Source organism: Balaenoptera physalus (assembly GCF_965194825.1).
Source record: "Balaenoptera physalus genome assembly, chromosome: 2".
NCBI classification, from domain to species: Eukaryota; Metazoa; Chordata; class Mammalia; order Artiodactyla; family Balaenopteridae; genus Balaenoptera; species Balaenoptera physalus.
Window position 1 is genome coordinate 169877905 of NC_138883.1, and position 15204 is coordinate 169893108.

General features: G+C 37.8%; 1 protein-coding gene across 19 annotated transcripts in view; it reads left to right on the forward strand.

Moving 5' to 3' along the window:
- The window catches only part of MYO3A (myosin IIIA), a 188355-nt gene that overhangs the window by 103711 nt on the left and 69440 nt on the right, over nt 1-15204 (forward strand). For 18 of the 19 annotated variants that reach the window (XR_014261311.1, XR_014261312.1, XR_014261313.1 and 15 more), the window contains exons 18-20: nt 4025-4151; nt 7815-8025; nt 10556-10703. Coding sequence is in view for 14 of the 19 variants with exons in the window: in XM_082452738.1 (XP_082308864.1) it covers nt 4025-4151; nt 7815-8025; nt 10556-10703 (486 nt within the window). In the remaining 5 variants the exon portion in view is untranslated. The remainder of the gene's footprint in view (nt 1-4024; nt 4152-7814; nt 8026-10555; nt 10704-15204) is intronic. The other variant, XM_082452730.1, reaches the window with a different exon arrangement.

Genomic DNA, 15204 nt, shown 5'->3' on the forward strand with positions numbered 1-15204 from the left:
CTGTTCTCAGAATAGAGAAAAGTTTGCTGCTAAGTGCATTTTCTCCAAATACGGATCCTCTGCTGTTGACAGCTCTGACGACGGGTGGTCTCCCAGTCTTGACTTCTCTTTGAAAGCCTTTGACTTCACCTTGGGTATCCTTGCTGCAGGCCTGAGGGGAAGTATTCTTAAGACCTTGACCTTAGGGAATGAGGTGTGATCTCTGCCAGCTGGGTGAGGTTGGAGAAGCAGGACAGATGAATGACTTTTTTTTTGCCTTGAAATTAGGACCTTCAGGAGAGGTTTAAGTAAACCAGGGTAATCTTTGTCCATCAGGAAACATTTCAACTTTTAGAATTAATTTTTCTGGTGTGGGCTTTCTCCGTAGCCAAGAGGAATTCAGATTTGATGGAGAGGCTCCCTACCTGGCTGCCTTTACAGCCCCAGAATTTAGGACTCTAAATTCTTGAGTTCTGAATAAGCTTTGCTACTAAGTTTCTAGATGTATGAACTGGTTGTGGGGAGGGGTGGGTGAGAGCTGTAGGAGCCATAGGGGACCTGGCAGGCTGCTTTCAGGACCAACTGAAACAAAATAACTCCTCTGGGGACCAGAGAAGAATTATTACCATGACTTTCCAGTTTTTGCCAGAAGATGAAGAATTATATGGACCAGAGAGAGAAGCATTACTGTAGACTCATGGGCAAGCCAGGGTTGAATGCATCCTTAGGCAAATACTCTACTCACAGGAAGTCTTGAGGTAAAGTTGAGTAACATTTTGATTTAGAAGTAGAGGCTCCAGCTTGACCATCTTTATTTCTGAAGGATGCATTCTTTCCGTAGATTCATGGACCCTGGCTGGAACTTTGGCTGTCCACTCTATAAACTGCAGCTCAAATCAGGAAACTCAGTGGTTCTGTGGTCTCTAGGCAGAAAGGAGATGATTCGGACCTTCTCTCTGTTGATGCATTAAATAGCTTTAGGCTGTAAAATGGAAAAAAAGAATCCATTGTTTGTTAAGATTTCTGAGGGTTTTTAGGGAAGCTTGCAGACTTTGCTCTTAGCTGTAATACATTACTATGAAGAACTTTCTGCAGGTGAGACAGATGCATGGTTCTTAAAGGGCCAGTATACAAATCTTATTCCCCTACTGCACTCTCACAAAAGAAAAAGAAGAAGAAAAAGAGGAGGAGGGGGAGGAGGAGGAGTAGAGCAAGAAGTGGCAGCAGCAGCGAAGGTTGGCGGGCGACTGGATTGATGTATGAGGACAGGACAGTTTGCTGGGTCAGTAAAAGCCTTTGCTGGAGAGTTGGGGGAAAAATGATGAGGACAGAATAGGAGTTGAACAACTGAGAGAGTACTCAGCTTATAGAACTTACTGTGGATATCTCACGTGAAGAGTGGAGTGGTATGTGCTCTTTTTTTAGCCGTGAGGTCTGGGTGGCGGACATCACATGACACTGAAAACTGCTGTCAACCTTACCTGGCTACATTTTGGGAACAATACCAATCTGAACTCTACCGTTTGGAGCCAGAGATGACCCTAATACATTTCCTAATAAAACAGATATTGTTATTACTAGTGCAGTGTGTCTGGAATTGGTTCAGCTCTGGGAGAGGAAGTCCCTGACTTGGATGGCATGAGTTTCAGCCATATTCCAAGTGACCTATGACTGCCACCCAGAGATTTCAGACAAGCCATGGGAGACACTCCGGGTGATTCCACATGCCACCCTGTTCCAGACTTAGTCCCGTTCATGTGCTCTAATTCTGAGGTTCCACGCATCGTTGGTGACCACCTGGGTCTTTTGCTCTCATTCTGGCTCAAAGGACCAAGATCTTGTTCCCCCGTGAATGTTTGAGCACAATATAAAACCCAGCTTAGCTGCATCAGGAGTAAAAATAGGATATTTGCTGCTCCAGCAGGCTGGCATGATGCTAGTTAAACTTAACTCTACCGCACCCCAAGCCCTTCCTGGTTGTGGCTGCTTTCGGTTCATCTTCCTCACTTCTGTTTGCCAAAATTCAAATTCAGATCAGCCTCCTCCCGTTCTGTTGCATCACTTTCCCTCTCCCTAACCTCCCTCCAACCCTGCCGTCACCCACAGCCTGTACCTATGGAGACAAGTTGATTTAAGCACTAGCGGGTATCCTGGCTCTTAAAGCAGAAAGGGATGCGGTGAATAAAGAAAAACACAGCATCCACTCCCGTCTCCAATCCTCGGTCCTACGATGAACGTTGCTAGTGGGAGATGCCCCTTTGGACTGCAGTCTGGCTCTATTGGTTGCCTGGCTGGGGGAAGACGGGAGAGGTTCACTGGACCTCAGAGCACCCTCCAGACTGGAAGCATGTTGTACGCCAGGCAAGCAGCTCCTGCTGCCGACCTGGGGCTGGGCCGCTTTGTAGGTCGTTTCCCTGCTTTACGTCATCGGGAGGGCTTATCTTCTTACCAGTTCCTTCCCCCAGAGGTTGCTATCTTAGAAGTAGGGAACCATTTTTAATTGGTTTGTTTATTACTTCCAAGTCCCAGTCGTCAGAGGCAATGTTTCACTTATATTTGCCTCAACTGCTTTCCATTGCCTGGTAGAGCAATGTTTAGTCACATTAAAATGAAAGCAGTCTAGCAGTTAACATCTAGTGACAAACATATTTCATTTATGTAAGACTGTGTGTTCCAAATTTAAACATATTCAGTGTTTACTGAACATCCAAACATAATAGCTTAGGATAAAGGGAAAACATAACATCTGTTTCTGGAGCTGAAGCACAATCACTGCTAAATATTTTGTGAAGACTTTTGGTCCAGTTCAAGGTGACTCTCCTAGAATGTGCTGGTCTCCCCCGCTAAAAGCAGAGCCTCAGAGGGTTAACAGGGCAGACTGTCCCAGTTTGGAGACAGTGGAATTAAACTGAGTGGGTGTTTACTTCCTTTTTGTCCCACTCGTGATTTTTTTTCATGTCATCTCACTGGCTTGTTTGGATATGTCTTTTGTCCGTAGCTGCTTCAGTTTCATTTTGGAAAGAGGCAACTTGCACAATCAAGTTAAATGGCTTGATTTTCACATCCTTTAATCACAGCTTGCTGCCTACACATTTTGCGGCTGCACAATTTTGGTGACTTTCCAATACAGAGAGTGTCTCTCTCTCTCTCTTGTTTTCTCTCTCATTCTCTCTCTCCCCCCTTGTTTTTCTCCAGTTGGTGTCAACAGCACCAATGGTGTAGGTTTCCCTTTAAATATTTCGAGGTTTACAATTTACTTGTACATTTGTGATTCAGCACAGGCCAGGCAAACTGACAGGCAAATCAAAATCATATATTCTCTACAAATAACACAAATTGGAAAACTCTTAAAACTTTTCAAAACCCATGATTTCCTAAGCCATTTTCCTGCCACAGTTTTAAAATAAATGATTAGTAGTTTTATGAGTCAACTCATTTAGAGGCAGTTTTTATCGTGTCATGACAGGAATTTGATTTGTTTCCCTTTGCACAAAGTCATAAGTCTTTTGTCTAAGATGAGAATGCCTTTTTTTTTCTCCTTTAATTTTGCTTACATTTCTTATAACAGTCTAAAATCACAAGCTAGTACATTTTCTTTGGATTATCTGTTATGGCTTCAGTTGTGATCAAATAATATTTGTGAAGTAAATTTTAAAGTACTTAAAGCATCACACAGTGTTGAATTCTATGAAACACTTTATTTTTAAAAATTGGTTTTAGTCAGGGTGGGAGGGGCATAAAAGTCCCTTTTAGTTAGTCATTTGATAATAATTTAAAAAGGATAATTTGATACCTAGTTGTCTTCATTCAACATACATGAAAAGTTACAATTCTTGAATGCCATAATTCAGCCAACATCGATGATTTGAAGAGAATGAGAGGACCAAGGAAGCCAGTTGACTTCTCTTAGTTTGACATCATAGTCTGTGGGATGATCTTGTTATGCTGGAGCCTAAAGATTCTTCCCCATCTGTCGGCAGCCACAGCCACTGCCTTGCTGTACTCAAGGGGAGAATGATGCTAATATTTCTGTGCTGTGTTTCAGCAACTTGGAAGTGTATACAGTATACTGGCTGCAATCCTGAACGTTGGAAACATTGAATTTTCTTCTGTGGCAACCGAGCACCAGATTGACAAGAGCCACATTTCTAATCATGCAGCTCTGGAGAACTGTGAGTTTTATTATCTTGCATTCAAAACTGAACTCCTAAAAAAAGTCTGATGACATACTGAAAGTGTCACATAGGGGTAACTTCAAGCAGTTGTACTTTTATGGAATCCTAAAAATGAATACTCAGATTCAATTTGTCCCCAATGAAGTTTTCAAAGTCCACTATTTAAAACAGATCTTCATGCCTACAAATTAACTGTAGAAAACATTTCTGAAGGCTAGGCTTTCATGATTATTTTAGGAGCTATTTACATTTCAATGTAAAAACACAGAAAGCGTAATTAAAATTTAGCAAACTGATCTGAAAAAGAGTTAAAGTTGTTATTGTGATAATAATTTGGCATCTCTATCATTTTATAAGTAATAAAAACCTGAATATTTATTTTCGTACTGGATGGATGTTTTATACGCATTCATCTTGGGTTGATTAATTTTGGAGTCATTTTCTATGCAAGAAAAGTACATCATGGTATTTGCTTCAAATCAGCTTTTCTCTTACTGGCAGAGTTTAATGAATTATTTCAATCATTTAAGGTTTCTCACTGATACCGTCCAGTGGCAAAGCTTTTTAATCTAGAATATACCCTGATTTTTAGTATTGTCATATTCCCCCACAATCCCAGATTTGTTAAAGTTTCATTCATAACCCAGGAAATAATGTTATAAAATTTTGTTTATATATTTTTTTCTGATTTATACTTACTCAGGAACAGAATGAGATGTTTTAGAATAATTTCAGAGGGCCAGATGCCAAACCATCCTGGTCTGGATCTGTCCCCAAATCCCCATCATCTCCATCCCACCAGCTTGGTACTACAGCAGAACAAGCGTCTGAGGTTGGCATGTAATGATTGGCAGGTACCGGGAAACCTGTTCTGGCTTTTCATATATAAAGAAAACTTAATTGGCACATAAGATATTAGGTTATCAGAAGTGGAAGGAATAGCCAGAAAACGCCAATGATAAGATTCAAACCTCACCATCTGATCATAATTACAAGAGTTATCAGCAACCAACAGAATGAGTTGCAATAGAGCTATGTCGTAAATATGAGTACACTTAGAAACTACCAAACTGAAAAATGCTTTTGATGATTGGCAACCCATTTCCGTATAGCAGGAGACAGTCATATGGGTCACAGAAGGTTAATATTAATATGAATATAGTTAAAATTAATTAAAGCACTCACGGAAAATAGAAATTTTACTAATTTACATTAAAGTGATTTGTAATTAAAGTTACAAGGAATTATCTCCAAACCAGGGCCATGTTTCCAGATGATTTTACAGGTGCATGGTTTCAATCAGGCACCAGTTTTGTCCATTCTATCCCAAAACTCTCTCCCAAATATGACCTCTTGTCTTTCTCTCCATCATCATTATTCTCATCCAAGACACATCACCTCTCACCTGAACTAAGTGACCACCCAGTTGTTCATTCCACATTAATTCTTGAACTTTTCCAGGTTGTCCTCCACAGTTCATTCAGGAACCACTTAACACATGTATCCGTGGTGTCTCTCAGTCTTCCTCTCCCCCTCCTTGTCCCTCTGCTTCTCCCCCTCCCTCTATCTTCCCACTTGTTCTTCTTGATTAGCTTCTCATTCCCTCTGGATAAAGACCATCAAGAAGAGAACTTTGTCTTAAAAGGGGTTCTACTTAGCAGTATATCCCCAGGTAAAACGCCTGGCATGTAGTAGATGTTCAATAAATAAATATATGTCAAATGAATGAATAATGGGGGAATAGAAATAGACATACCAGTCAATAGGAGACATTATTCAGAAACAGAATGAAGTAGAATTACCAGAAAGGCATTACAAATCACTAGGGAATCAGTGTTGTAGGGACAAGCAACTGGCTGACCATTTGGAGGAGGGGGAGTTTGAATCCTTCTCATACACCATATACCAAAGTGTATTCCAAATGTCTATCAGTTTAAATGCAAATAAGTAAATAAATACATACATACATAAATGTACAGGACAAAATGCATTTATATAATCCTGAGATGAGAAAAGACTTGAAGGACTTTATGTGCAGAAAACCAAGAGCAGAAATAATTTTTTAAGTGGATATTTGACTACATAAAAATTAAAGCTTTCATACCAAAAAAAGGAAAATAAATTAAATTGCAATGCAAATGAAAAATGAGGGAAAATACTTGCAACATATATATCAAAGCATTATTCTCTTTAAACTCTTATAAATTGATTAGGAAGAGATGAATATATCAATGAAAAAGAGGCAGTTTACAAAGTAAGAGCCACAAATCACTAATAAAAATATGAAAAGAAGAAAGTATTCAGCTTTGCTAGGAGTCAAAAACAAATTGAAAGAAGAAAGCATTCTTTTTTAAAATAATAACCCCTGGTGTCCATGAAATTGTGTTGAAATTATTTAACTTTCATTTGGCTGATAGGAGTACAGTTGGTTCAGAGTTTTTGAAGAGCAGCTAAATAGTATATATCAAAAGGCTTAGAAGTATTTATATACTCAACCAATTGCTGAATTTAGGCAGTTTATGCTAAGAAAATAATACAAGACAGAAACACAGATTCATGCCCAAAGTATTCATCCTAGCATTCTTTACAATTGTGAATATATGGAAGCAACCTAAACATCCAACAATTTAAAAATTGATATGTTATGATATATGTCAGAATATTATGCAGCAAATTAAAATTATATTAACAAACAGTATTCAACAAAATGGGAAACGCTTAAGATATTAAGATAAAATGTATGTGCAGAATAGTGGTAATAAACATGCCTAGAAGGAAAAAAACTCAGAATGTTTTCTCTGAAGGCAGGATTTCTGTATTAAGCTTATATTACTTCTACATTGTGAAAAAATAATTTTGTTTAAATAAGGTTCAACAATTTTAGCAACATAACCAAGAAATGTCTTGTCCCAAGTGCTAAAACTAAATTTAAAATGTTCAAAATATTTTAAAAGGAGAACGACTGATTTGAGAAATTAGCCTATCTGTCATGTAATAGTTTGGGTTAAGGATGTTTATTATATTCAAAAATGAGTTTTGTTCACTGAGTTAAAATTACCTGTGATATTTAATTAAATATTAAATATTCGGGCAATAAGTTTTAACAAGCTTTAGTCATTGACATATGTAACTGAAAAATAGTAGTATGATTAAAAAGTATATGAATGTCAAGATGTTTTATGCGCGTTTGTTTCCATATTGCAAAAGTTACTTAAAATGCATTTGTTTGGGTATATCCCTGAAGTCTAGGTAACTTTACAATTAATTTCCATGTTTTGAAAATGTGTCTATAATAATGGCATGCAAATGATAGCAAAACTGTTCATTATGTTTTTAAATATTTTAACATAATTCAGTGCAATTGTGTTTGGCATCACCTAAACAACCACTGGTTTGTGTGGTGGGTCATTCTGTCAGCCAGCTCGGTTTGGGTTGTGCTGTATTATACAACAGCCTATAGCTGCCCAGTCGAGATAAGCGGAGAAAGATGATCAAGAAGAAACATAGGGCTCCTATTGAATAGGATATTCTTTTTATATTATAAAACCTTCACATGTTTATTTCATGTCATTTGAAGAAGGTGAATTAAGACATTTTCATTCTCTGGGAAACGACTTCATTGTCATAATATCTTCTAACAACACGTTTATTTATTTTTAGCTGCTTCTTTGCTTTGCATTCAAGCAGATGAGCTACAAGAAGCTCTCACCTCCCACTGTGTGGTCACTAGAGGAGAAACCATCATACGACCCAATACTGTAGAGAAAGCTACTGACGTCAGGGACGCGACGGCGAAAACTTTATATGGACGCCTGTTTAGTTGGATAGTCAATTGCATTAACAGCTTATTGAAGCACAACGCATCACCCAGGTAAAAAACTTTATAGAACTTGTTCCCCAAATGTCAGGTGATGTAAATCTGTTTTCTAATTTACTGATTTATCTGTGAGTCCCTTTGAAAATGTTTCTAATTGGTGTCATTTAATTATTCAAGTTTTGTTTCTAGTTTAAGCTCTGCTTTATTTCCTAATGGTGCCACTTCATTGCATCAGGTAGCTATAAAACTTTAAAACTGCTGGAACACAGAAACTGTAGCAACATGAATAAACATAATAGAAAGTGATTTTTTAGTGTGACTTCTTACTGTCAATTTATATGTCCTTTTAGTTAGAAGGTGTGCTGGGAAGCATATACCGTTTTATACTTGTAGAGAATCTCTATTCAGCAGTTCTTTGTCTTTGTTTTGAGGGATTGAATTAAATTTTCAAGGCAAAGGAAAACTTTCTTTTCATAGTTTAACTCTCCTTATAACCCAGCAGGGGTACATGTGATCTTCAATGAAATTTGGTTAAGAAATGCTCTAGATAGCTAATAAGTGATAGAGCAAGATGTGAACAGTAGTGTTATCTGACCATAACAGATGCAAGATGTAACTTAAGTCTCCGGCCTGTCTAGTACCTTATCTGAAATCGCAGCCACCATTGAGTGCTCTCTGTACACCAGGGATTGTGCCGAGATATATCCTTACATTTACATCCAAAGCTTTGTTCTCCTGTAAATTATATAATCTTTAGAAATTTGTATGTGAAAAATATGGTGGATTCCTACCTTAAGATCACCTCTTTCACACTTGCTTACTAAGCATAAAAGACCATTTCATATACATTTCAGGCGTGTAATTCACTGTTATTTTTCCACTAAAATACACACCACACCATAGTATCATTCAGACTATCCAAGAGAGTTAAGAACATGGAGGAATAACGTTCTTAACTCTCCCTCAAAATTAGTGAACAGAGGTAACCATTGTGGAGGAGCAGGGGGAAAATTGCATCTGGAATATTGAATTGTAAAATAGTATTTAATTGTATTTTAAAGTATTTCATTATGATATAAATTAATATATATTTATATCTTTCTCCAGGTTACTGTTCATCCCGTATTAAAAATTATGAGTGGATAATTAAAAACCAAATAACAGTTCTTTAAAATAAGTAAAATATTTTTAGCAGGATGTTTTTTGTTTTTTATTTTGGTTTTTTTTTTTTATTTTTTATTTTTTTAGGATGTTTTAATTGTCCTAAAATGAGAGACTAAATACTCTTTCACAGAATTTTTGCTTTTCTGGTGCGGTTTTTACTGAACATATTCATACTATATTCTGAGCGCTGGCTAGGATTTCCCTGTCATTCATGACTCGCTCTAGGAGTAGTTTCTGTAGTACAAGGAAAATATTGTACTGTCTACATATTAAAATAAATGCTACGTAGTTAATGTTCTGTGGAGGGAAACTTTTTCAATTAAGAAAATTTTCGCATGGACATATGTACACTACCAAATGTAAAATAGATAGGTAGTGGGAAGCAGCCACATAGCACAGGGAGGGAGATCAACTCGGTCCTTTGTGACCACCTAGAGGGGTGGGATAGGGACGGTGGGAGGGAGACACAAGAGGGAGGAGATATGGAGATATACGTATATGTATAGCTGATTCACTTTGTTTTTTTTTTTGTTTTTTGTTTTTTCTTTAATAGCATTTTTACCACTGGGGACTTATATCTTATTTATTTATTTATTATTATTATTTTTTTAATATTTATTTTTGGCTGTGTTGGGTCTTCATTTCTGTGCGAGGGCCTCCTCTAGTTGCGGGAAGCGGGGGCCACTCTTCATCGCGGTGCGTGGGCCTTTCACTGTCGCGGCCTCTCTTGTTGCGGAGCACAGCCTCCAGACACGCAGGCTCAGTAGTTGTGGCTCACGGGCGTAGTTGCTCCGTGGCATGTGGGATCTTCCCAGACCAGGGCTCGAACCCGTGTCCCCTGCATTGGCAGGCAGATTCTCAACCACTGCGCCACCAGGGAAGCCCCCACTTTGTTTTAAAGCAGAAACTAACACACCATTGTAAAGCAATTATACTCCAATAAAGATGTTAAAAAAAAAATTAAAAAAAAAAAAAAGGGCTTCCCTGGTGGCGCAGTGGTTGAGAATCTGCCTGCCAATGCAGGGAACACGGGTTTGAGCCCTGGTCTGGGAAGATCCCACCTGCCACGGAGCAACTACGCCCGTGAGCCACAACTACTGAGCCTGCGTGTCTGGAGCCTGTGCTCCGCAACAAGAGAGGCCGCGACAGTGAAAGGCCCACGCACCGCGATGAAGAGTGGCCCCCGCTTGCCGCAACTAGAGAAAGCCCTTGCACAGAAACAAAGACCCAACACAGCCAAAAATAAATACATAAATAAATAAATTTAAAAAAAAAAAAAAAAAGAAAAGAAAATTTTCACTCTATGTCCTGGTAGTAGTTTCTTAGCTAAATCACAAAAGTGACTCTGAGATACGCTGCTTTGAATTACCTCCTAAGAAGATAAATAAGAACTCAAAATAATGCCTCTTCAATCTTCCAGTGGGAATGATGATGAGCTAAGCATTGGCATTCTGGATATATTTGGCTTTGAAAATTTCAAAAGAAATTCCTTTGAGCAGCTGTGCATTAACATTGCAAATGAACAAATTCAGTTTTATTTCAATCAACATGTGTTCGCCTGGGAACAGGTAAGTTGAGGTGCTTTGTTATATATAGTATAGATGCATGCAGTGTGTGTGTTCTGTGGAGAATTGTGCTATGAAGCAGGATCTAAATCATAGATTTAAAGCCTGAAACATTTAATAAGGACCAAAAAAAGATTTCCTTTTCTCCATGCTCATTATGAAAACAAAAACAAGGCAAAAAGCTGGTAGGAATTTAGTGTGTCTTGATACGTGGTGCTGAGCGGCCTCCATCAAAACTCACTGGACTCTTCTCCAAAACTTAGCAGGTCTGAGCCCTTGCAAACAAAGAAGCTTCCTTTGGAAATTTAAGTAAGCAGATGTGTCTAGCTCTTTCTCTTTCTGTAGACTGCATAGCTGAAATTCTGTTTGAAATGTAAATATCCATCTAAAATGCATTAAACTTCAGAATTCCAGTTGCTAGGCAGCAGAATGCAAGATAATGGATTTGATGTAAATGCCATGAAACGGTAATTTTGTCACGGTACAGTGTGTAATAATGATTCAGCTTCAAAAGTCAGAAACTCACTTGAATTGCATTTGGCAAAACGTTAGTGTTAAAATTATTTAGTTAATCAAGTCTAAAAGAAATAGTCGAATTTTATAACATTTAGTGTGCTAGTTCTCCTTTAAATAATATAGAATTGTTTTGTGCTTACTGATTAAAACTGAGGTTTTTGTTTAAATTTGAGATAAATTAGAGGTACATGAACCTCTTTTGATTCAAAATATTTAGCCTTATTGCAAATTTACTTTGAGATCGCATTTTGAAAACAGTGGTTGCACAAAAAATGTTTGGATTGTGACATTTCTTAGGTCAAAAAAGGGACATAAATTTAAGATTTTATCTGTTTGCACAGCTCTCATCTACCCCAGATTCTTGTTCATCACATACTCATTCTCTCACCCTCTCCCTCTACCCCTTCTCCACTCCTCTCCAGTAGTGCCATCCTTTGGCCTAGTTATATGATGAAATCTTTTAAAGTCTTTAAAAACAGAGCCCTTCTCCAGCCTGCTATGTCTGTAGCCATGGCCCTCTCTCTTCCCTTCATAGCCAGGCTCCTTGAAAACATATTCAACATTCACTGTAAAGTATTGATTTCTTCCCCGCCTGGGTACATTGAGTCCATAGTATCTGGCTACTGGAAGGGCCCTTCTTAATCTCATCAGTCATTAGTATCAGAAACATTTTAGTCTCCACATTATTGTCAACCCTGTTGACAGATTCCTGTTTCTGGAAAATCCCTCTTTTGTCATCTCTAACACGCTTTCTGTTTCTCTAGCTCTTTGATGGCTTCCTCCTTTACTCTTCCTGCACCAGCCCATAAATCAGTGGTTCTTAACCCTGGCTACATGTTTGAATCACTTGGGTAAAATCCCAGTGCTCAGGTCCTATCCCAGACCAATTAAGTCAGATATCTTCGAATGAGACCTAGCTATCACTATTTTTTAAAGGTTCCCAGTCTGTTCCAATGTGCAGCCAATTACTGCCCTAAATGCTAGCTCCCAATGAGTTCTATATTTGACCTCTTCTTATATTCACTAGGAAAGAATCTATTTCCAATATTTCAACTACTTCCTAAATGCTAGGGATGCTCCAATCCTCACCTCCAACCCATGCCTCTCTCTAAACCTCCCCTGATTAGGACAGCTTCCAGAACTTTATCCAGAATTGAACTCATCATCTTTCCCTCCCACTTACATTCTTTCTTAGAGAATGGCATCTCTATCCACCAGCTTACTCAAGCCAAAAATGTTATGTTACATTTCATTTCTCATTTCTGAAATCCAAAAAATCAGTGAGACTTATTCTTATTCCTCCCTCTTCTATGCTCCAGTAAAAACATTTGACATTTGACATCACAGTATTTAGTTTCCATTTTTGCTCTCTCTCACTAGGCTGAAGACTCCTTGAGGTCAAGGATTGTGGGATTGTGTATTAATTCTTTTTGTATCTTCAGAGCCTGACATATAGCAAATGCTCAATAAATATTTATTAATCAATGTCATCTTGCTTTAATGACTCACAATGTTCACAGAATCCATTCTAACCAGAAATTGAAATAAGTAAATTTTTTTTAGTGTGGACTTTTTGATAGGGATCTATTAGGATTACTTGCTTCATGGGACCAGGTGCATCTTTGTGTATTTCCCATCTGATTAATTAATTAACAACTTGTGTTAGCAGACTTCTATTATTCTTCTCTTTGGGGGGTTGAGGTTAGAACCTGATTTTATTGGAACTACCCTTTAAACCAGTGTACATATCTTTCAATAATTATTTGCTTTTCACTTTTTTATAAAACTGTAGTTTACAGTTCACTTTGATTGATAGCCTTGAATTTCATTCATCATCCTAATACTCTTAATTGTTTTGTCTTTGGGCTTGCTACAAATGAAACTACTCTAATATGGCTCTTTTAAAAATATCCTTGAGAGGCTTTCAAGACAAAACCAACTCAAAATTGCCCCAACAAATTAAAAATGCAACTAGGATCCAAGATTATGCAAAGCACTTTGAGGAAATAAGGCCATTCCCAGTCCTTTCAAGTGCCTTCCTAGGGTAATGACCCAAGCATCCCTACTTCATAATCTTACGGACCAAGCATTGGCAGCTGAGTGATCAGGTCAGTGAATCTGGATCTGGTGGACACAGGAGTAGTCAGAGATTCTGTTGATTTTCACGTGTGTGTGCACCTGTTTGGGTTTTTTTTTTTTCTTTCACTCTGTCACTTACCTCTGAAAGCAAAAATTGTAACTGAGAAATGCTTATGTAGCTGTATGTATTAGCTACCACAGATAAAGAGAGCACACTTACGCCAATTTCTATACATAAGAAACAGCTACTTAAGCCAAATCGTTAATTAAAATCATGGTCTCACTTCTTCTGGTCAAATGTAATCATAGGTTTGACCTAAGAGCTCCTTCGCTTAGTAAAGCCGTTATTGCTTATCAGGAAGACGTAATGTTCTCAGTTTCATGGACATACAAATGATCTGTCCAATCTGAGCAAGACACAAGCCTTGGGTAGCATCTTCACAGATGAAAGCACTTCTGGTTCTGCTTTAATCAACAAATATTATCTTTATCGACAGTCCTACAACATTGGGACATAAAGTTTGGCTAAAGGCGTTTCCTGTTTTTGCCCCAGTTCTGTTTGCATGTGATGTACAGTAAAGTTGGTTATGAAGGTATTTTGAGTATCATTTTCCTATTACTTTCTATTAAAACAATAATCAATAGACTACAGTAAAACATGTTTAGTGAAAGAGTTTATGACAGTGACCTAATCCATAGTTTGTTGAGTGGATAGTTTTGTTTCTCAGAATGGTTGCCTCCAACTAACCATTTGTGTTCCTTTTGAAACATATTCCTAAATCTGGGAACCTCATTTTTAAAAAAATATTTATTTATTTGGTTGCACGCGGTCTTAGTTGCGGCATGCAGGCTCCTTAGTTGTGGCATGCAAATTCTTAGTTGCAGCATGCATGATCTAGTTCCCTGACCAGGGATCGAACGTGGGCCCCCTGCATTGGGAGTGCGGAGTCTTATCCACTGGGCCACCAGGGAAGTCCCTGGAAACCTCATTTTTAACTCACTGGCAGCTATGCCTCTTTTCTTCTCAAAACCTACTTTTCTATGGACATAAATTATATTCCTCGGAACCTCAACCCACAACCAAGAGCATCCAGAACTTGTATCTTTTTTTCTCCTTACTATCCAGATATTTAGAATGTCTAAGACAGTAGGTCTAGAGTAGTATTGTTTTTCTAATGTGTATAATATATAGCTCCTGAAAATTGTCTGGTTTGATATTTCATTTGAAGCTTCCATACTTTTACAGCACTAGAAGAACCATTTGACTTTAATAAAATTTAAAGGAACAATTTATATCTGAAAACAGTAGTTTGAAAATTAGATAATAATCTAGGTCCCCTCCCCTGCAAATAGATGATGAGGAGTATTGTTGTAATCTTTTAAAATTCAAGACTCAATCAAACTCTGCTAAATAAGTTGCAACTGAAAAGTGTATACTTTTCTGTCAACTTTATTAATTCCACAAATAGAGTGTTCATATTTCAGCCTTCCCTATTTGATTTGTATAGCATTATTTTATGCACATTGTTTACTTCCATATTTTTCAAAAAGCTTTTAATTAGCAGCTCAAAGAGCAGCAAACAAGCCATCGCATTTCCAATAAGGGAAGTATCTTTTCGAAATAGCCCTCACACTGAATCTCCGTGGTAATTTGTAGCCAAGACTTTGCTTTTGTTGGGTTTGTTTTTGCTTATTTTCTGGTTTTCTTCCATATGAAAGGGAGCTCAATGAACAGGAACCATGGATTAGTCCCCCATCGGCATGAGTTTGAATTGGAATAAATGGCATTGTTTTTTAGGCCCAGAAGTCATGTATGATACTACAAAGCATTGTTCTAGAATCCTGAAGATTCACTCTGCTTCCTCATATGCCTATTTATACCTAGGATAAGCTTTCTGATCCATTAGTG